Source organism: Mugil cephalus, chromosome 13, assembly GCF_022458985.1.
Source record: "Mugil cephalus isolate CIBA_MC_2020 chromosome 13, CIBA_Mcephalus_1.1, whole genome shotgun sequence".
NCBI classification, from domain to species: Eukaryota; Metazoa; Chordata; class Actinopteri; order Mugiliformes; family Mugilidae; genus Mugil; species Mugil cephalus.
Window position 1 is genome coordinate 21,534,218 of NC_061782.1, and position 22,226 is coordinate 21,556,443.

Below are 22,226 nucleotides of genomic sequence, written 5' to 3' on the forward strand. Positions count from 1 at the left end.
ATTTAAATGACATTAATACAAGGTCTGAATTGGGCCTAATATGCAGAGGATCGACAGATTTAACAGAAAGTGCTGGTTCTTTCCACACATGCTGCTGCTAAAACCTTGTAATTGCTGTTTGTATTTATTAGTATTGTTGTGTTTCTGCTCTGTGTGCAGCCCAGCTAGAAGCAGTTTTAGGTGTGTTCTACGCCCCTCCCGCCCCTCTCTCCGATACAGTGATACTGGAGTACAGGGAGCCAATCAGCAAGTACGCCCGCCGCCTTTTTCACCACCTCCTCAGGTAACACCACCCTCTCCGTGTTACTGCCGTGGTCTTAATTTGATGCACTGAGAGAGAACATTGCTTTGTGTCCTCCAGAGGGTCAGGGTCAGTGAGGATTAAAAATATCTATACAAATCTGTAATATAAAGTATAAAATCAACAAAAACACCGCTTACGGTCATGTAGCTCATGGAACAGACTATTTTTAAGGCATTACCGTAACAATTTGTACAGATTTTCGACACAGGGTAGAGGATCCGAATAAGTAGCACTGTCCAAAAGGCATTTTCAGAAAATGACATCCATTGAATAAACAATTTACCACTGCTTACTATCGCTATTTTAGAAAATTCGAAAAAGGAAATGGCTTCTGAATGTCATCCCGCACATGCACACGCATATATACACACACACACACACACACACTGGTGCAGCTTTGAGTCATTCACGAGGCAAAGCACCACACATGCACCTGTTTAGACTGTTGTTTCATTTTCCCTTCTGCCATGAGAGCCTTTTGAAATGCCTGTTTGACTGAAATAGACCCTGTTGTTCCCACACACCGCTGCTCGCTGCTCTCCATCCTGCAATTACCTTCCCTTCCTTTCCCCTTTCTCTCTCCCTCTCTCTCTTTCTTTTTCCTCCTCTGTACCGGAGCTGGAGCGTTGTTTGGCATCCCTCCTCCTCTCCGCTCTTATCACCTACCTGCATTCTTTTTCTCTCCATCAACATCAAATGAAGGACTCCCTCCGCCCCCACGCCTCCTCTTTTCGCTCTTGTTTGTTTGTTTTATGTTGGCTGTAGACAGGGAAAGTTGAGGTGTTTTGCGTCGGGAGATACAGCTCTTTCTCTCCCGGCTTTAATTCTAGATAATAGGAAAAGAGCTTTCAGTTCAATTACTGTCAACTACTGTATGCGCAGGTGTACAGGCATGTCTACGGATTGAGGTGTGAGTCTGTGTTCAAACCAAGCAAGCCAGAAATGTGTCCACAAACTTCTATAAAATTTCATCTAAATCACGATCCTCTATTTTCTCTGTAGACATCAACGCTTCGAGAAGGCCTTCCTCCTCGCCGTAGATTTAGAAGCTAGAGATTTATTCATGGTAAGTAAAAAAATATATTTTCTCTCTTGTAACAAAAAACATCTTAGCGTTGCAGTAAAATTCTGGAAGGAGTGTTTTTAATTCTGTCCATCGTCTAAATAATCTAACCAGCTGCCATAATGAAGGAACCCTCCTTTAGGATTTAAATATAACGGGTCTGGAAAATACTTTATACTCTCTGTGTTTTAGATTCATTTTTATATGAATAAAAACACTTCTGCCCTTCATCATACACAGTGTCCCTTCTTCTTAGTTCATACAACGGTGCCTCACTTCTCCAGCACTCCCACTGACTGCATCAGTCACAGAACACTTTCCAAATCTTTAAGCTTTTATTTAACTTATTTCTTGTGCATCTTGTTTTTTAAATTTCATTCTTTTTAGGTATAACATTTCTTTTTATTAATTTATTGTTGAGACTTGAAAAGTAAGAATTTCTTTATGTGGGATAGCTGCTATTTTTACTGGTTGCTATGCTATGCTATGCTATGCTATGCTATTAGGCTTTTTTTAAATTTGGTTGATTTGTGAAAGAATAAATCTGCCAAGAATCCAAAATATATTAGGATAAAATGTTACAATACTCACAATGTACTCACAATGTTATAATAGAGTATTTGTATGCAGAAACACAACCTTAAAATGTTGGAAATACAACTACAACACAGTAAAGTTACTTGTAAATTAACGTCTTCTCTTCGCAAATTTTAAATGATCAACAGCCATTAACGAGAGGCTGGTTTCTCAGCATGTTGCAAAAAAAATTTAAACAAAGTTATGGTATTACAGGAAAATTGTTTAATTTGTCAGTCAATAAACTATAAGGCCTCCAGAGGTTTAAAAAATATAGCATTTTCTGTTCGGATTTAACCTATTTTAATTGTCCATTCACTGTTCCACTTTGATTTGCACATGACTTGTAACACGTACAAGTGTGTCTGTGTGTGCTGCATGTCAGAGAAGCAGGTGTGATCTCAGTGTGGGCCCCTATCTTTTCACAACCTCCATGGCCTCGGCTCGGCCTTTTCCTCTCATCTTCCCTCTAACTTGTTCTTTCTTTCAGTCCACGCTGAAATGCTCCTCCATGTGTTTGACCCCTTTTTCCATGGGGCCCCCCTTTTACTTTATGCTTCACCAACACCCTCGAGACACACACACACACACACACACACACACACGCACACACTCAATCACACTGATAGCACTGGTTCTAATTCCCTCCCCACTAAGTAGTGCTGCTGGGAAGCCGAATTGAAAGGTGGAGTCGAGCCTGTGAACCTTGAAAGAGTGGGAAGGAGAGAGGGGGCAGAGAGGACAGGAAGGTGGTGGTGTAGATGGAAAGCTAAATGACATATAAAAAAAATGTGTGATAGAAGAAAAAATGTCCTGCTTTGTTACTTTGGAAGTGATGAGTAAAGTTTTGTCTTGTGTAACCGACTTACGAAGAGGCTATACTCGAGCTAGTTTGTTGCCATCGTTCTGTAATTACGGCACCTCTACTCAGCCATGTTGTGTTACTCTGTGGACTTAGCGATTAGATTAGAACTGAGCGGTTCATGTTGGAGATGTAGCTAATGAATGTTACAGGAAACTATTACTTTTACTGAAATCACTGCAACACACAAACGAGAGAAGAAGTCTGAGCAGAGAGTGTGTAGGAAGCAGAAGGAGGGTGAATTTTCCGTGCTCGTCCGGCTGCTGAGAGACAAGGGGACGTATTTCAGACTACAACTAGAGATCTCCTGATTACATTTTTTTTGTCCCTGAGCTGATCCCAGAGATTTAATATTGAGTACTGGCCTATACCACTCCTATGGATTCTCTTGAATCATATGTGCAGCATGCGGCTTTATTAAGTACATTGAAAAGGCTGTCAAAGTTAATTCAGAGTGGAGATGGTAGCTCGTAGGTGGTGAATCAGGTTGGTAGTATTGAATGTCAGTGTCCTACTGCCACCTGAAATTGAAATATTAAATTCTTATTTTCCTTCTTCTTCTTCGTTGTTTGGCATTAAAACACCATTAAAACAGAAGAACATTTTTACACAACGGTGACTCGGTCTTGGTTTATGGCAGACCTAAATAAATAACTACAAAAGATACAACTTGGCTGAAGATTGATCTGATTGTTTTAAAAATGACTGGATCACCTTGATACAAATCGCCCGACTCCCAATACTAATAATCCAAAAGGCTTCTTGAGCTCTGAGTGTTTTCTTTTTTGGATATTTCAAGTCTAGTTTTCTGTCCACAAATCCTCTTCCAAGTAATGGGAACTGAAGAGCTTGCATGAGAGGCGAAACATCTTCGACAAACCTCAAAGCAATCCAGTTGCCTTTTTTATTTATTTATTTTTTATTTTTTTAGCTTTTTTAGCCAAATATCATGACTGACTTTAGGCTGCTCACTTTGCTGGATGTCATATCCAGTCTGTTCACTGTCACCTATTCAGTAAAGGCACAACTACAGTAGAAATCACCTAAAAGGTTGTCATAAATCTCTCTCCAGATAGGCAGCCAATTCACTCTTTCATTTGGTCCTAAAGCTACACCTGGCATCTTAGCAATTCAAACTGCAGTGTGGTTGCATATCTGCCCAAACTCTTTTCAGGCTTAAGTCTTTGTCTCTGTAGATGTACAACAAAGTAAATGCTCAGTCACAGTGAGCTTTTTCAAGCACTTTCTTGCCTCAGTGACCAAGAGAGCAGCAGCTCATCATCTGAAAAGAGCCGACGAGAGAAGAGCAAGAAAAAAGAGGACGCTGACATTTCACCCCTCACTCTGTCCTTGTGTCTAATTAGGTCGTGTTGTTGCTTTAACCTGCTGGTTGGCTGATTGAGTTGAGGTGGAGGGGGTTAATGAGGGCAACCCCCCACCTTCGCCGAACTCTTTCTAACTTGTAAACCTGATCAATAACGCACTGTCGACTTGTTAAAGTGCACACACTCGAACAACATGCACACACTTCTAGAAATGCTCAGCATGATGCACCCCCCTCCCTTAACTCCAGACCCCCACCCCTTTCCAGCTCCATTGTTTCCCAGCTAACAATAGAGGCCCTCCAGAAAAACCCTTTTGTTCAAATGAAACACTTTAGTGTTGGGCTAAATTGAGGAGGAGGAGGAAACGGTGGTAGGAGGGGGTTTGGTGGGGGTGGAGGTTGGAGGGATGTATGAAAAGTTAGTAGTAGGGGGTTACTGAGTCGTTTGCATTTTTTTTTCTCATAACTGGCGCTGTTCTGTAGCTCCCTAATTAGCCTTTGATAATGAGTTGATAATGTAACCAATTAGGTCATTCGTCAAGCCGACGACAAGTTTTTTTCATCCCTCCCCCTTCTTTTTCTTCTTCCTGGGTCTTTGGCTCTTGATGTAGCTTGTTAATTAAATCAAATTGTGTGATAGCCGAATCTGATGCCGGCTCTTTTGTTCCCCAATGAGGGGTTGTACTGTTTCTTGTTAGATACACTCGCAATAAGGCAAGCTGTTGGGTTCACCCCCTATCTGCTGCTCCTATCTGACGCCAGGCTTGGCAGTGCTGCAGTAAGCTCATTGTTGTCGCTGAGATGAGTAATTAGTGCTGTTAAAATGTTAAGTCCTTAACACCTTTCTGATAGAATTCAAACACAAGACTTCTGGATAACAGGTGTCAGAAGACTAGCATAAAACAAATGTGCTCATGTCCAAGCATTATTACAACTTGGATTTTTTTTTTTTTTCACGGTGTATTTGACACTCTACAACCTTTCAGTAAATAAAAAAAATCAAAATGCAGTTTCCTTATTAGTGTGGGAGGAATTTACTGCTGTATGTAATGAGACAAAAACAAAAGGCAGTGTCATACTCTACTCATTCATTAATTCTCGAATATTGATATTTCTTTTATAAGTGATAAATGATCTTTTTGAGCCATTGCACACAGGTATATGACATGTTCTTATTGTAACTATAATTCATGGCTTTCTGAGTCAAATAAACTGCACGGAGAATTTGACGTTTACTTTAGAGTTTGCAGTATGAACAAATGCAAAATGAATTATGTATAATACCATAAATATATGCAGGTTTAGGGCTGTTTGGTAGGTTCCTGAAATGAGGGATTGATAATATTTTTTCTAAAAACAAATCCATGTCGGCTGAAATTACATCCCTTAATGTATTATTTATTTCTTTATCTCCGCCCTGACGTTAGTTATTTTAGAGACCTGTACAAAGCTCAGATCATGACTCTGATGACGTTTGTACTCACCCTAACTTAATTCCAAGCGGCTCCTTACACATCAACATGATGGCATTAATATTTAAGCACACACCTATACATTTTTCAATAACAGAAAAACACACGGTTTAGTCCTATGACATCATTTCAATTGTTAATAGTTTAGATTTATTTATTATTTGGTTATTTGTCATTACTCACGGCCAGTCATGTACAATGCTTTTTTACTTTGCATGTGTATTTTTTAAGGAAAAACAACAACACCTGAATTGACTAAGTGGTTCAGTATGACTAAGGACACATTGGGTCTTCACACTATTAATAAGTACTACGGAATATGTGACTCAGACCACCTCCAAATGTGGTCAGAGATCTGATCAACTCTGTACATCTGGGTCTCTGTGTAAACGGTTCCCTATCTTTTTTTTTCTTTTTTTACAAATCTTTTTTTCTGAATGACTGGCACTGGGAGCCACCATGACTAAAGAGGAAACATTGTGACGCATGGTTGCATTCCATGCAAATCAACACATTTATTTACTCAACGTCACCGGAGTTATATTGCAAGTAGAACAAGAGATAAATCTCTACAGGCAGAATCAGACCTAATAGATATCTGTTTGCAGTGCACTCAGGTCATTTTTGTGTCATTACCTCTGTACCTCGTACAGTTGTTTCCTGTTGTGTGGAAAATATTGAAATGCATTGTTGAAAATGCACTGGTGGACATGGTCACCACAAATAATAAAAAAAAAAATAGCTAGAAAATGCATTGAAAATTGCAGAATAATTAAACTAAAATGTCCTTCAGTCTGTGTGCATGTAAATTTCTTTTATCACCTAAAATAAATGCAGTTCACACTGTATTCTCATATATGTGCCTCCCCTCACTCCTGTTTGACAGGAATCCACAGCCAACGCCATCAGACTGCAAACACACAGACATGAGCTGGTCTGTTAATGTGCTGTAAGCGCTGCAGTGTGCCAGTTAAACTAATCCCTCATTTATTTGGAGGTAACCCAAATATCAGTCAATATCGGGCTCTTAGTGTCCGCCACCTCCCTCCCCTCTACTCCCCAAAAATGGCCCACTAAAATGCCCCTCTTTATCAGAGCGGTTAGCTGGCTCACTGCAACCCCTAAAGCTCTTATATAAATAAGATTAGTGTCGCGTTTGAGCGTTGGGGAATAAGAGGTGTAATATCTGATGGTTTTATATGCAGTATTATTGTTATCCCTTCTTAGTCGGGTTGATACTCCTCTCTCTCTTTCTCTCTCTCCAGTCCTCTCTCACATTTGTTCAGTCTCATGTTCTTTCTCTGGGTCTCTTTCTCCACATTCAGACACTATTATGAGGAGCTAAGCTGGAATAAAGCGCCCCGGCATCAAATGTTCATATTGTTCTGTTCTGTCTGTCACACACAATCTCTCTCCTTGTTGTGAATTTGCCTTCCTCTCGTCTTTTATGTCTTGTTCCTCCTCTGTGTCTTTCTGTAGTCCCCTCTCTTCTTCTTTATCAATCACTCACTCGCCCTCTCCCGTATTTCACTGCACTCCACTCTTCTTCTCCTCCTCCTTACCGCTTTAATCTTCTGCTGCTCTGTTTGTTATCAATTAAGACACCTCACTCATATCTAATTGAGGGGCCGTGTTCTTGTTCACAGGGGCTGAATTAGCCACCTTGGTCCTGGGAGCCGATTTAAGGTCTTTTGAGGCCATTTTGTTGTCGGCCATTTTCACATTTTCTCCTAACTCTTCGCCACAGAGGGCAGGCACCACACTATAATTACCCAATCTGTTCCCATTCATACACTTCAATTTCAGCACCTCTCTCTCTCTCTCATTCTCTTTTACTCTCTCTCTCTCTCTGTCAGACTCAATCTCTCTCTGCCCCCCACCTCTTTTGGAGACGAGCACCCCCCCTGTTTTTTCCTCCGGGGGTACAAAAGCAGGGTTACAATATGGGGGTATTAGGGCCGGGTGCAGGCTCAGCTGGGGGCTGGCTTTAGCCAACTGAGGGTTATCCATGGCGAGCCCTGAGTCACGGCAGTGATGTCTTGTGATGTCGCTGAGGCGGAAGACTTTCCTTAACACGCTGTAGCCTTTGATGGGCCCTCAGGCCCTGCTCTCAGCCCAGGGAAACCCTGCGACCCTGAGTAACACCTCCTTGGGTGCCAGGATGAGGGTTTGATTTCCTCTTAGTTCAATTTGCACATTGGGCCCTTTCAGTACCGTCCTGCTTCCTAGTCGGAGCGACACATTCTCACTGAGCCGCCTTTACAGCCGTCACAGGTTGAGAAACGGGGCCGTCATCAAGACTGATGTTGGAGGATTCACACTACCAACCGTTTTACTCAAGTCCATTTTAAATTAGGGTGGAAGGGAACAAATCAGACTCTAAACATTTAACTTTCCATATTGAGTGTATGAAAGTGAAAATCTTTCGGTTTTAAATTTGAATTTAACTTCCCCCCAATTCTCTATTCACCAACTAACTACTGTGTATAGACTTTACAGAAAATGAACTCTTAGATGTTGCTTTTGTTGTCAGTGAACAGAAAAATCACACCAACTTTGTATCTCTGAAAGGCCAAGGAACTGTAGTTTAAGAGTTCACAACCACATCAACAAAACAACCAACCACAGAAAGAAAATAACCAAATGCAAGAAATCTCAGGGTCACCAAACACAGCCTGACGTCAGTCAAATAACTTTACAGTCACTCACTGTCAAACAACCAGAGACATTTTTACGAACCTATAATATGAATATATACCTGTTTCTCTCCGGTGGTAATCACACTTCCGTGTTGCATTGTGGGTGAATATCTCGGTCAACGGCACGCCAAAAATATCAAGCATTATTTCTTTTTTACTATTTTTAGTATTTTTCTTAAGCAAATTAAGTAGATGATGAATTAAGCTAAGCCTTGCTTGTGAGGAAGAGCATCTTAAAACGGGAACAAATGTCTGCTGCAGTGTGCTTATTAATGAATATATGGCATCCTCGAGCTTTAATTCAGCCACCCTCAGACATCATTTAGTCATATTATCTCTCCTTATGGCTGTGTGAGACTCAAACAGAGAGATACAGAGGATACACGCTGTTTCCAATATTGTCGCAGGCTGATAGAATAATATGCTCGGCTGGATATGTTTCTCTATAAAGAGAGAATACCAGGGCTTCTGAAAGGTGAACAGTCCCTCGCCTCCCCACTTTTGAAATGTGACAGATAACATCCTTCCTAGTTCAAAACCAGAAAGACGACGGTGTGTGTGTGTGTGTGTCTGAGTGTGTGTGTGGGTGTGGGTGTGGAGCGCAAGCAGGCTGATTTCAAAGTTTTTTGAGGAACCAGCATTTCATCCAAACCGGTGCTCTTTCTGATGTCAGGCTTCAAACGGCTCATTTTTTTCTGTCATTTCATCTGTTTCTTCCTTCTCCCGCCAAAATACCGCTCTCCCACCCCTCCAAAAAAAAAAAAAAAAAAAACCTATTGTCATCTGAGCCTAGATTCATTTTAGATTAACGTTCACGTTTCTTTCTCTCTTGCATTACCTTCAAAGGACCTCCATTATGTTGCCAGTGATAAGGGCGAGGTGGTGCTCGCGGACGTGGCCAAGAGGAAAGCTAATGAAATCGAGGCCCAGGCCGTCGCAGGTAAGAAAATAATCATTGCGTGTGTGCAACCAAAAAGACACCAAATGCAATTCGTTATTTTCCCCTCACATCTGAAACGGGAGGCCTGATAACCTCAGCAACTACCCACTTTTCTCACATCTAATGGTGGTATTTTCTCAGGCTCTAACCTTCGTTTAATAGCACTGAGGAGGATTAAATCAGATCATGTTTGACAGAAATATCCATGTAAAACTTGCATAACGTGTTGGTTTAACTATAGTATTGATTCAGAAAGCGAGATAATTCGACACATTTTCCTACAATTAAGCATGAAGTGACTTCAACCTTTTCATAATCTCAATATCTGTGCTTCCAGGAGGGAAAATTAAGGGTTCACCTCGCAATTTTTTGATTCAGATTCTTCAAGATTAACTGTGCTTTTCCCCAAAACTGAATAAATAATGTAAATTAAATTAAAGTAAAACGCTAATAAACTTCATCACATCAAAGTTGTTGTTTTTTATTTTGAGAAACCAGCGAAGGCCCATTTTTTTTCAGACTGTTCTGCTGCCCTTTGACAAACACTCCCGAAAGCACATACCAGAGGGGATCAAGCCGAGTTCCTGATTACACACACACCCACAAACACACACACACACACACGCACAGTCCTTACCAAGGCTTCAAGGGCCAACGGGTGAGCAGAAAACATTCACATCTGTGAGGGAACTAGATGAACATGTCGAATGAGTCCTTCATTGGTGCTTAAAACACACCAGAAGGCAGTTTATGCGTGTGAATATGTGTGTATTTGTAGGTGTGTGTGTGTGTGTACTCAAAGACAACCAAATGAAGCCAGAGAAGTATTTAACTCCACTGTATAAGGTCAAACCCCTGAGGCTGAAGCGTCTGTGTGTTTGTCTACGAATGAAAATGAGCGTTTGTGTAACTGCGTGCTGTATTTTTTTTTTTATTATCATTCCTAATGTGATGCACACTGCTCCTCATAAGCCTCTTAATTATGTCCTCGATGATTTACCTCCATCACCTGCAGCATGTCCTATCCTTGGACAACAGCTCTGCAGAGGAAGAAGGAGGTAAGGGACACAGGAGAGGAAGAAAAAAAGAGGAATGACAGCAGGGAAAGAGGGAAGGATGGGTGGAAAGAAGGTGTAAATGATTAAAGATTTTAAATAAGTGAACCAAACAAAGAAATATATTAAAATGAATCAATGCACCATTATTGAGCGCCCTTCTTTTAATTTCTTGGTCCCATCTCTTAACTTCTGCTCGCAGTTGAAGGCTATTGGAAACAAAGTCTGTTTATGCTCTATTGCAGACATTAGATTAAAAAAGACGATCTCTGGTGATATCTGACAACCTGTTCAATTAGACTATTATGTCCAACACTGTGAATATTTTCAGGAGCTCTGGTTCTTTATTTAATGTGTCATTAGATTATGAGAACAGACAAGAAGAAACTGATTCTCTCGCTCTCATGGCGCCTGGAGCCTGTGTAGGTGGGACATGTTAAATGTTCCTGGTCTGTAGCGATCGGTACCCGTTTAAAATTGAAAGTAAAAGAGGTGCATGGGCATGTGAGCATCAGAACAGAACCACAGAGCAGTGGAAGAAGCCTGGACCACGTGGATGGACGGGTCCACACAAACAGCTTAATGCCACCAGGATATTAGGGACACCCTTCTTGCCATTGCCATAGATGTGCATTTGTTCTGCAGCAATGTGCAGGTGGTGGTACGAATCAAAGTGTCCACATAAATGTCAGGACCCAGGTTTCTTAGGAGAACACTACGTGGTAATAAACATATCAGTGTTATTCACTTCACAGGTTGCTGGTTTTGGCTGATGTATTTTGTCTGGAAGCTAAGTTATAAGTACACCACTTACAAATATAATATACTGTCTTATAGTTATGCTGACTATATTGAAGTATTAAAACATAATTTGGACGTACTGATTAGCGCTGAGATATTTCAGTTTGAAAATAATTTTACAAAAATTTTTCTTGAAAACACTCTTATGAGACCACAGAAAGATTTCTAATGAAAGGCTGCAGGCAACCAGTCAGGAGATTTTATGAATCTTTCAAATCCAGATTGATTTGAATTGAACATTTTTAAAACTCTGCTCTAACGCTGATGGAGTTCTTTAATATTTTGATCCAATACTTAAATTCGCTGAAACACACACTGGAGGATACTTACGCCGTGTGTCGGTGTCTATGAGTACATTTGAGTGTGTACATCCATGTGTGCATTCTGCACATTTGTGTGTCAGTGTTCGGACAGAGCCTTTTAACAGGGCAGAAAAGCCAGGTCATGAATAATGTGCGGCTTGCTTCAAGCAGAGAGCTCTAGTGAACAAGTGTCTCGTTTTACAGACACACACACGCACCTACACAGCCTCTGGCATGGTCGTCACACACCCTCACATCAGCAGCACACACGTGTTCATGAAAAAGGGGCTGCGCCAATTTGAAGTTTAGTGTGGGGTGAGGTGCCAACACAAATAGTATTTGTTCTCTGATAAATATTTGTTCTTGGTCGATCATGTTGTGCCGATGCAAATGTGTAATGTTTAGAAGACAGAATTCAGTCCAAACCCGCAGCCGTTGCTGCATGCGCGCATAAAATTGGGAGTCCACGTGTGAGTCCCTCTGCAAACAAAGCCTTTCACATGCGTTGCAGACACATGTTCCCACGGTGCAGCTAATGTCCTGAACTGTCAGAAATTCAGGTTGAACACACACAAGGGGCTAAAATTAGTTTGTTCTCAGTTGTAGTCACACAGTGCAGATCAAGTTCAGCCTGGCCCTCTGAGACATACTGTACATGGTTGTGTAAATATGTGTACTGTTGGGCGTGAACCAAGGAGCAGTTCATGATAGACATTACACAAATGGTCCATTTTTGGTAAACAGCTGTTAAAGAGAAATTTGAAAGCACACGGTATTGGTCATTTAAAGCAGACAATGAAATCCGACCCCGAATTTGATGCAAAAGTATTTTTTTACCACGATACTGGGTTTGATTTTCCTGCAGTTTCATACTATTTCAAGTCCAGAATAATAGACTAATAACAACAGTACTGCTGATAGTTGACCTGCTTCTCTCTTGTCAACACTACCACTGAATAGCTGAATTATTCCTCATTTATCCCACATTACGACCATTCTACTTTACCCATGGTAATGCCTCTACTTTCTGCTTTTGCACTAGGTGCTACACTTATTAGCTGATGTTTGTATTGCAAAATGGCCCTGTTTAAAGGCTCATATAAGCTTCTCTGAGAGAGACTTTTGAGTCTCTTTTATGCTTTTACTCGTATATCATCTGCTTTTATTTCCTGTTCTGTTACAAACCCACCTCCAGACAAGAGTTGGCGTAAAACACAATTCACTTTACAGGCGTGCATGTTGGCTCCACTGTTAACCATAACACCCTTCCCTAAGAGTTACTTGCATTTTCTGTGAAGCCTAATTCCAGCTTAAATCAGAGGTGGAGGAGTTTAGATACACGTGGGAGCTCTGAGTAGAGACTCTGAAAAGAGCCTGTGGAGGCCAACTGTCCTAAGGAAAGAAGGAAAGCACCCTGGAGAGATTATGTATCCTGTTGCTGGTTCAACCTGCACATCCCTAATGTGTGTATATGGCAGAAGATGGACTGAAGAATGGGAAAAAAAAATGTCTTTTTGCCCTTACACAGAGATTTCCACACTTTTGCAACTGGACATTTCTACGGCGAAACACAAATTCATCTCATCACAGTTACTCTTTTGTCCATCGCTACATAAAGCCCAAACGATGTGATTGGCTCAGCAGATCTTTGCCGGACAATTATTTGTTTTCAGAGAGTCCAGACTTTCCAACCCTAATCACAAACATTTTGTAGCCGCGGGAAGTTGGTCTGTCTCTCTGGGTAACAAAGAACTCATCCACTGACCAGTTCTTTTGGAGGTGAAGGGAGTAAAAGCCTTGATCAAGAGACAAAAAAGCAGTGATCACACAGAAAATTTTCCTTTGTATTGGTACATGCAAACAGTATGAATTAAAATGTTCACTCAGGGCATTTACATATTCTTTAAGTGGATTTAGTTTGACAGATGAATAAAATTATCTTTGTGTTTGGCATTTAAACACACATAGAGAGACAAAAGATGTAGCTTAACTTGGGAAGAGAACATGAATAGACAAATTTGTTGTTATTATGGAATATTAAACTCGAGACTGTACTTCTGTTTATTTGTCTGTGAATGTGAGATCTCCCAACTATCATCTCTTGGCTGGATTTAGCCTTTAAACCGTTCCCGTGAGTTAAACCATAAATTAAACCACTTTTTTACTGCACTTACCTAACTGAAAAGACAGGAAATAAAAAGGCGGGAGTAAAAACCGCTCGTCTAGGCCTTTGCCACCCTGAGATATTTCATTTCATTTTAAAATAAAAAGTACAAAGGGGGTGATTTGCATTTGAAAGAATAAACACTGGAAAGACCGACACATCTCATGCTATTGTTTGGCTGATTTTTCACTTGTTTTCTTAAAATAAAAATGACTCAATACCGAAGCGAGTGGCTGTTTGAGGTGGATGTCAGTCTTAGGCTTGGAATCAAATTTCTATGCATTTCTCCTCATATTTCTGTGTAGCTGTTGTAAATCCAGATGAACAGAGATTCTGCTGTCGCTTGTACGCACAATAGAGAACACACATTTCAGCTTAGAAATGGTCCCTTTTATAACGGCATTGGAAATCGCTTATAGCTGTCTGGCTGACAAGTGTGCTGATTTGGATAGATACGGCATTGTGAGAGGCAGAGTAGCGAACAAGTGCGAGGGAAGCTCTCTTTCTCTTCCTCTCTATCTCTTTTCCCTTTGAGTAGCGTTTTGCCAAGAGGAGAAGCCAAGTTGGTTTTCCCGATCATTCTGTCTCCCCCTTACAAAGGCTGATGTGACTGTGGGGCCTTTCAATGGGAAGAGAGACAAGAGCTTTATCTGAAGATCCACTTCTCCTCCTCCTCTGCCTCTTTTCTTGGTCGTTTTGGTGAAAGCCTGTTAGCTCCGGTATGTGTTGGAACAGAACGTGGTGTTTGTTTGTTTCTGTTCTGCGCTCTGTTGGCTGCCTCGCTCACTCATCCTCCATTACTGTTTGACTTCTTGTCTCAATTCAGAAACTTTAGCAAAGGAAACAAGCAGGTCAAGGTGTGATGGAGGAGATTGTTCTTCAAGACTTTGAAATATATTAGAGATTAGACAAAATATCTGCACATTATTCTAAAAGGTGCCAATAATGCAATAGAGAAAAGTAACAGACTTAAGCTTGGAATACTCCACATCATCAAAGAATTTATGTGTGTGTGCTGGTGTGTCAGCATCAGTCTGTAATTATACTGCTAAAATGCTTATCGGCTGTGGTGGTTCTATGCTGCTATGTTGACTTTCTTTTTCTACTTCTAAATAATAGTGGCTTATATTTTAGTTGGAATGGCGTGTGCAGCCGCTGACCCAATTAAAGCAGAAGGGAGAACGGGGAATTCTCTTTGCTTGTCCGTCTGTTTTCAATTCAGTTTTATTAATGTAGCATTAATAACGGTACAAACCTTTACAGAACCCAGGATCTGAAACCTCCAGGGCAAGAACTAAGAAAGTGAGCAGAACTCGTCTCATATGGGGCGACACATCTGCATGAGGGCAACCAGGTGGAGACAGAAAAAATGAGGGAAGAGACGAGAGTAGGAGGAGAAAGGACCAGGAGGAACAAGATGTTGCATCTAATCATGATACAAACGAGTGAAAGATATATCTGATGTATGTTACATGATTATTGAATGTGAGAGGTTAGAGAGTTATGGATTCAGATGGAAATGGTTAAGTAATGAAGACTTTACTGCTAAAACTACTGCTTTACAGAGACCATAAGTAGAAACAGTGCCACCACGTCAGTCATTCTTTTTCTCCATTTTCCATTAAATAAATTAAAACTCTTTCTAATCCTTGTCTTCGTGTGTGTGTGTGTGTGTGTGTGTGTGTGTGTGTTTGTATCCTAGAAGATCTTCTCAGAGGCCGAAACAATGTGCACGGATCCAGCTTCAGCGACCAACGAACAGAGTGTAACCAAAGTGCCACTTCGCACCTGAACACCTGCACAAGACAGTGAGTCAACTGTACTGTGTGTGTGTGTGTGTGTGTGTGTGTGTGTGTGTGTGTGTGTGTGTGTGTGTGTGTGTTTTCACGTTACTGTACACTTTATACCTGCAGTAATAGAGTTATGGTAAAAGGTTGTGTGAACACGCCACTGACATTTTAAGTTTAAACATTTACTTATTTACATATCCGGCAGCTAAGGTTTGTTTGTCGTGAAGTAAGTTCAGTATCAGCTTTCTTCTACCTGTGTTTTTGCCAACTCCTGAAAAAGTATAGCACTTAGATTATAAATCCACTATGTTCCCTCACTATTTTGTAACCTTTTCTGTCCTTTTTGTCCCTGAGAAATGACACTTTTGTAACATTGCCACTAACATATAACAGGTTCTATTACTGTTTATGCTCCTCATTTGAAATCGTTTGGAGCATGAACCATGATAACATCAGTAGTCATGATCATATTTTAAAGGGTGTTGATTACAGTGGTTCTGCTCACACCTGATAGAAACCAGTTCTCGCAATAGCAGCAAGCTTTCAAGAATCCTGAAAGAAACAGGTTCAAGAACCAGAAAGGATTTGGTGGAAACGAGTTAATAGTCTTTTTATGTGACTTATTTTCCACATTGTGAGTCTCTGACCATTAATGATTAAGTCTGTGGAGGTTCCCTGTCATCCATGTTATCATTATAGAATATCCAAAAGAACAAAGCTGAAACTCGCATAATCAATGCAAAGACTTTCAGGCTATGGCTCAGTCATTTGGTCAAAGATCCTCTCTTACAGTTAACATAAAATAGTCTCTGCGGTAGAGGGCAGATGTGAGTATCACTGATGTCTCTGCACATTGACGTGTCTGCAGGTCTTATTGGTAGTGACGTGGCTGTAATCAGTGCTTTTATTGTAGTAACTTGGCAAATGACAACATATGAAGGGACATCAGTGGTCCAGTTTTAGATGTGCACCACCCATAAACACCTGAACGCCCCACCACTCATTTAGAACTGAAGAAACTTTTTAGATGATGGTGAAAAAAACTCAAAAACAAATTCAGTCGCCATTTTTTGAATTTACCAAAACCATACATTTGTGTATCCAACAGAAAAAACGCTACAGACGCTCCCACATGTTATCATTTGCCAAGTTTTTATTATGAAAGCATAGATTATAGCCACACTAAATAAAAAGTCATCTCACCACAAATAAGGGCTCCAGACACATTACTGTGCAGAGGCTTCAGTGGTACTGGTGCATGTCCTCTCCCGCAGCGACTCGCCATTGTTTTTATAAGAATTGAATGAGAGCATCTTTGGCCAAATGACCCAGCGACAGCCTGAAAGCCTTCGCATTGACATTTCAAATGTCAAAACCACATCAGTTCCGGGTCTTACGCTTCCAGCGATGTCGGGGTTGAACCCAGGGAGCAACGTTTAAAAACACCACTCGAGTCCGTTTTCACCACGGTTCAGTCTCCGACCAAACCCACTGTTTCAGAGTGATTGTTCAACACAATCGTCTACATGAATGACGTGTCGAAGGAGTGTGACTAAAGACACATTGAAAGCTCACACACACAAATATAGCCATCCACGTCTCTATTATTGTGGTTGGGGGGAAAGTGACGGTGGGGCATTGCTTGTCATACCCCAACTAACATATTGGAGTATTTATATGGGATTTGTGTGCATTAGATAAAAAGGCGCGCTTGTTCTTTTCATCCTCATAGGCTTTTCATGGCTGTTTGACTGTAACACTGATGACTCTCTGCACTCCCCCACCTCCAACCCCTCCACTCTGCGTTAAGCCCCCTCCATCCATCCCAAATCCCTTCCTATCGGCCAATTTAAACAAGCTGGGTCCAGAGAGAGAGAGAGAGAGGGTAAGAGACAGAGATGCTGTGTCCTAAGCTCTTTTTAAAAACAGTAAAAGGAACGAGAGGAGGGAAAAAAAGATTGCTAAAGAGGGTTAGGGCGATTTGGCAGCCAAAAGCCCGGTCGTACTACCTCAGGTCTTCTCCTGCACCGCTGACAAAGGCTAAGAAAGCAGATCCCCCAAACCTCCCCAAAGATAATGGCCGCAGAGAGGAAGAGACAAAGCCTCTGCCTTTTTTATTGCACAATTCCCCCCTCCTTTAGAACAATTTTTATATCGAACCCCCTCTTTGTAATCTGGTCTCCGATGAAGTTTCATTGTTTCTCATGTGAAGCCAATGCCAGCTTAGCCGAGATGGAGTAGGGGAGGCATTATAGCGCGGGCGTTTTCCCGTTTGGCTCGCTGAGAAAAGAGCAGAGGAAGAGAGGGAGGGCCAGGCACAATGGCAGTTTGGTGGCTCCTCGCAGATTCGCGCATTCCCCAAATCCGACTCTGTTCGACGAGAAGTGAGAGAGAGAACAAGACGGGAATCTGGGAAGCGTCCCAACGTTCCTTTGATGGCTGCTGGCCTCTCTCGCTCATCACGTAGTCCTCTGCTTGTGGACTACAGAGGATGGGGGCTGTTTTCTTTTTTCTCCAAGCCAAAGTTAATTTGATGCTAGTCAAGACAACAGGGCGCAACTATATATTTTAATTCAATTGTCTGTTATAATTTTTATTTAGTTTAAATTCACATCCAGAATCTTTTAGCAAAGGTAAAGACTACAGCAGCACTTGTAGTATTATTATTAGGCTTTCATCAGGGTCATGATTGTTTATTAAAACAACACAATGAACAACAATGAGGTTACCTATCTTTAAAAGTTTCCTACTAAATCAGTGTAATGACCACTGATTAGTAATCAGTTATTTGCATATACAAAACTATGCCACAGTTACCACAAAAGACAAAAATATTTGCAGCTCCTTGATGGGGATCGTGGAACGTAGACAAGTCATAAAAAAAATGAATTGAAACACCAGCAACTGTTAACATGGAGAGTTAAAGAGAGAAAGAGTATCGAATGCTGTAGTATTCTGGTTGTTGATTAAAGAGGAAACACTTTAGGTTTTGTTGCATAGAAAACTATCAAAGAAAGTGTACTTTATTTACTTGTAACCATTTGAGGTGGGAAATATACAGAAGTGTTGACAAACAGAGCCTGGGACGTCCCCCAGCACACGTCAGCTACAATGAGATGAACGACAGGTAAACCGGGATTTAGGCCAAAATCTCTGTTCACAATAACCCCAATACAACACAGAGTGGTGTATCATGTATGTGTGCCCACTATGTCCATGCGCTGTTAAAATGTACTCATGGTAAATGACATCTCTTAAAACCAAAGTAGAAACTAGATGCATCAGTTAGTTTTAATTTTAATGTACAATTGTTACACTTCAAATAATCTTATGAGCCAAGTCATTGCAGTGATATATGGGATTTACAGAACTAGATGTATAATATTAGCAGTTGGTTCTTGTGGTCATCATGTTAGAAGCTTTTGGTCAGTGAAGACCTGAGCAATTACTAGACAGGAGAGAAAAAGGCCCAGTTGGTGCTCCCAATCTGGCAGTGGTTTTAGGAAGGGACATCAAATGGTGACATGTGTAGAACAAATCTGATCGAACAACTTCACAAACTCTAAAGAAACAGTTTCTGGTGCTGGTTCTGTGGGGACGCTTCAGAGTCTGTTTCAGACAAAACAGAGTAAAAAGTGTTGGTGGTTACAGTGTTTTAGCTCACCTCATTATCATCTATTCTGTGCTGTGTTTTATGAACTGTCCTCACCTTTTATGTCTTATACAAATGTGTCATTCAGCTCTCTCTTTTCTCTTTTACTTGTTAAGTGCTGATGGAAGAGTCAATCAAATGAGACCACGAGGGGAGACCATAGAGGTGACCGTCAGCCCAGATGTGCTCAGGACTCTAAGGCAAACAGGTGTGTCAACAGAAGCTAAAGAATCACGTGATTATCAGAAAGCAACAGTTAACTTGGAGATTACTGACCAGTCTTTAAAGAAATGTGGCGGTGAAGACTTTTCATGTGTAGTTGAAGATATGTCTGTGAACTAAGCTGAAGGACAATTGGCCTTGTAGAGTCTGGGGTTTAAACTGAAACAACCTCAACTCCCCCCCTGTCTTTTAGAAAAACTACTTTATATCTATATCTTTGTTTAATTTAGTGTTTCTTGTCCACATTTCATGACAAAACACGGTGTCCAGTTTCAGAACAAACCATATGTTGTTTACTTTTTTCACTTTAAATAAACTCAGCCTCCATGTTACTGTTAATTCTCCAAAACTGCCTGCAAGGCAACAAATGTGTTCTCTGCTAAACAGCTGATAGAGAGAGTCAGCCCATTACAATAAGTCACAGCTAATAATGTTCAGCTTGTCAGTTTCATGGCTGCGTTTTAAGCCCTGCAGCAATTCTCCGGCGACATTCAGCCTGTTTTATTCTCTAAACGTAGCCTGAGTGCTCTGCTCTCTCTGTCTCAGATGTCTGAGATGACTAACTGGTCATTTAGGAAAAGCACCCATTAAGAAAACATCACTTCGTCTTTTTTTTTCTTTGCTTCCTCTTCTCCTCTTTCCTGCTCTCTCCATTTTAATAATTCCATTTTTCAGGTGATTAGCAATTGTCTTCTCACCAAATCGCTCTGTCATTTCATAATCCAGACTGTAGGCTATTGGAGGGAATTTGCATCCCCGTTTTAAATATCTGTATAAGCACGCCGGGGTTTTAATGTCAATCATAACCTTATTAACGCAAGGCTCAGAGTCACAGAGATCACCATGAGTGACAACGCTTTACATGTGTTAAAAACACAGACGTGTCCAACCTACTGAGTGAGCATGTAACCTGTTCACGCATTCAGCCGCGTGTGTTTATGAGCTGTAGGGCTGACGCTTGTGCGTGCGTGCGTGTGTGTGTGTGTGTGATTATGCACGTGTAAAGTTAGTGTCACGGCTGGTTTACATGATCGTCTAACCTCAAACATTTTGTTGTGCAGGAAGCAGAGGAGGCGACACAGATGGAGGGAATGTAAGTTGACTGACTCAAATGAAAAACAAATTTAGAACTGACTGTCAATAGTCTGTTAATGTAAATGCAATATTATAAAACTATACAACAAAATGCTTCACAAAATGTGTTTATTTGGATACAGTTTACTCTCCAATGTTTAACAATTAAAAAAATGATATATTTAAAAACATACTATACACACATTTAAGGCCAATACTTAGGCACTGAATTCTTCTTTTCTTTTAATGCATTCCATTAAAACTGATGATATATATATATATGTATACACACACACACGCCCTAGATACACACACACACCCTATGAAATAAACCCACAAAATAAACATTAGCAGCCTTTTAAATGTGTTTTAATGGTAGAGCAGTGGTTGAGTTAGTGAGAACAGTTAATAAAGACCTAATAAAGTGTTTATATAGTCAGTAGTTTCTGAATGTAATAACACGTCCGCTTGCAGCTACATAATAAAATGTTAAAATGTGGCTTATGAAAGAAAAGTGAGGTCAGAGTCTCACTGTTACCTCAGCTCTTTTTACACAAATGAACCACCTATAAACTGTGATGACAAGTCAGAAGTAAACTAAAGCTCCGTGTTGTATTATTGCATGCAGTGATTTATTGATTAGATAAGACATTTAATTTGCTGCTTCTCCAATATGAGGAATCACTGCTGTTTTTTCATTCATGTGATAACGGATGAAATATCTTTTTGTTTTGAACTGTTGATCTGTTGAGCAAAACAAGTAATTTAACAACATCACTTTGTTCTTTTCAGAACAGATGATTGATTAATTTAGAAATGAATCGTGGGATTAATTGACTCTAACTCCACGTGTTGTCTTTTATATTTTTATATTATTTAGGTTTATAAATGCTCTTTATTCTCTCACAGGATGATGAAGACCCCGGGACGCTTCGGGTGGTTCATTTAGGAATGGTTTGAAAGCACTAACGAACACGAGATAAGTCTTTATTAATCCCAACGGGAGACTGGAGAAAGGCATCTCACCAATAACAAGCTCACACAAAGTAGTACCTGAGATATTATCTGTAGGATCTGAAGGATCTAAGGATGTTATTGTACACACTCTGCTGAAAAGCACTGTTTTCTGAACCAAAAGCCTTTATTTTGTCAGACCTGTCATATTATATCTGTCAATTTAAACCAATTCAGGTTATTTTCTGTCTAAACCTGAAAAAGAAAACAGTTACACCAGGTTCATCCTTTAAAAACATGACAGAAAATGTTTTTAAACCGTGCCATTAATCAGCCTGAAAAAAATAAAGACTTCTATTATACTTCCATCATAGCTGATATTGGATGTTGCAGGCTTCCTCTGCATGTGTGAGTACTACGTGTGTGTGTGTGTGTGTGTGTGTGTGTGTGTGTGTGTGTGTGTGTGTGTGTGTGTGTGTGTGTGTGTGTGTGTGTGTGTGTGTTGGCTGAGATTACGGGCCACAGTTTTATTCATGAACAGGAGCCAACCAGCGACTTTAAAGCATCGCGCGGAGCCCCTTTCCTGAACAGCAGCCATAGTCGTGTCAGAGCTGTCGACGCGCTGCGCTCACCGACTAATCTGACAGCGCCGCGCGAGCCCTAATCCCTCACTGTATCGTAATCTATTTACTTTGCATTCTAAGAGGATTTCCACCAAAAAATATACAAGAAGCGATGTTGGAAATGGACAGAAGATCAGCGAGGATGCTTTTCTGCTCATTTTTTTGCCGTTGTTGTTGTTTTGTTAGCTTTTAAAAAAATATTATTGTATGTTTTTTGGGGAGTCAATCCCCTGCGAGAGGGATGGGTGAAAGGAATTACATTTCTGACTGATACTAATACTTCTCTTATGTAAACATCAAAATGTTATGTTTCCCTTCTGATGATACAGTCACACTGCAGAGGCTGCCG

At 40.7% G+C, this 22,226-nt stretch overlaps 1 protein-coding gene across 3 annotated transcripts in view; it reads left to right on the forward strand.

The window, feature by feature from the left end:
- Positions 1 to 21,689, forward strand: part of LOC125019337 (WD repeat containing planar cell polarity effector) — a 71,890-nt gene extending 50,201 nt beyond the window's left edge. For 2 of the 3 annotated variants that reach the window (XM_047604072.1, XM_047604071.1), the window contains 7 exons: positions 160 to 283; positions 1,307 to 1,370; positions 9,147 to 9,240; positions 15,265 to 15,370; positions 19,121 to 19,212; positions 20,288 to 20,319; positions 21,210 to 21,687. In XM_047604072.1, coding sequence (XP_047460028.1) covers positions 160 to 283; positions 1,307 to 1,370; positions 9,147 to 9,240; positions 15,265 to 15,370; positions 19,121 to 19,212; positions 20,288 to 20,319; positions 21,210 to 21,260 — 563 coding nt within the window. In that variant the 3' untranslated portion in view covers positions 21,261 to 21,687. Of the gene's footprint in view, positions 1 to 159; positions 284 to 1,306; positions 1,371 to 9,146; positions 9,241 to 15,264; positions 15,371 to 19,120; positions 19,213 to 20,287; positions 20,320 to 21,209 lie in introns of all 3 variants that reach the window. The other variant, XM_047604073.1, reaches the window with a different exon arrangement.
- The last annotated feature ends 537 nt before the right edge of the window (positions 21,690 to 22,226 follow it).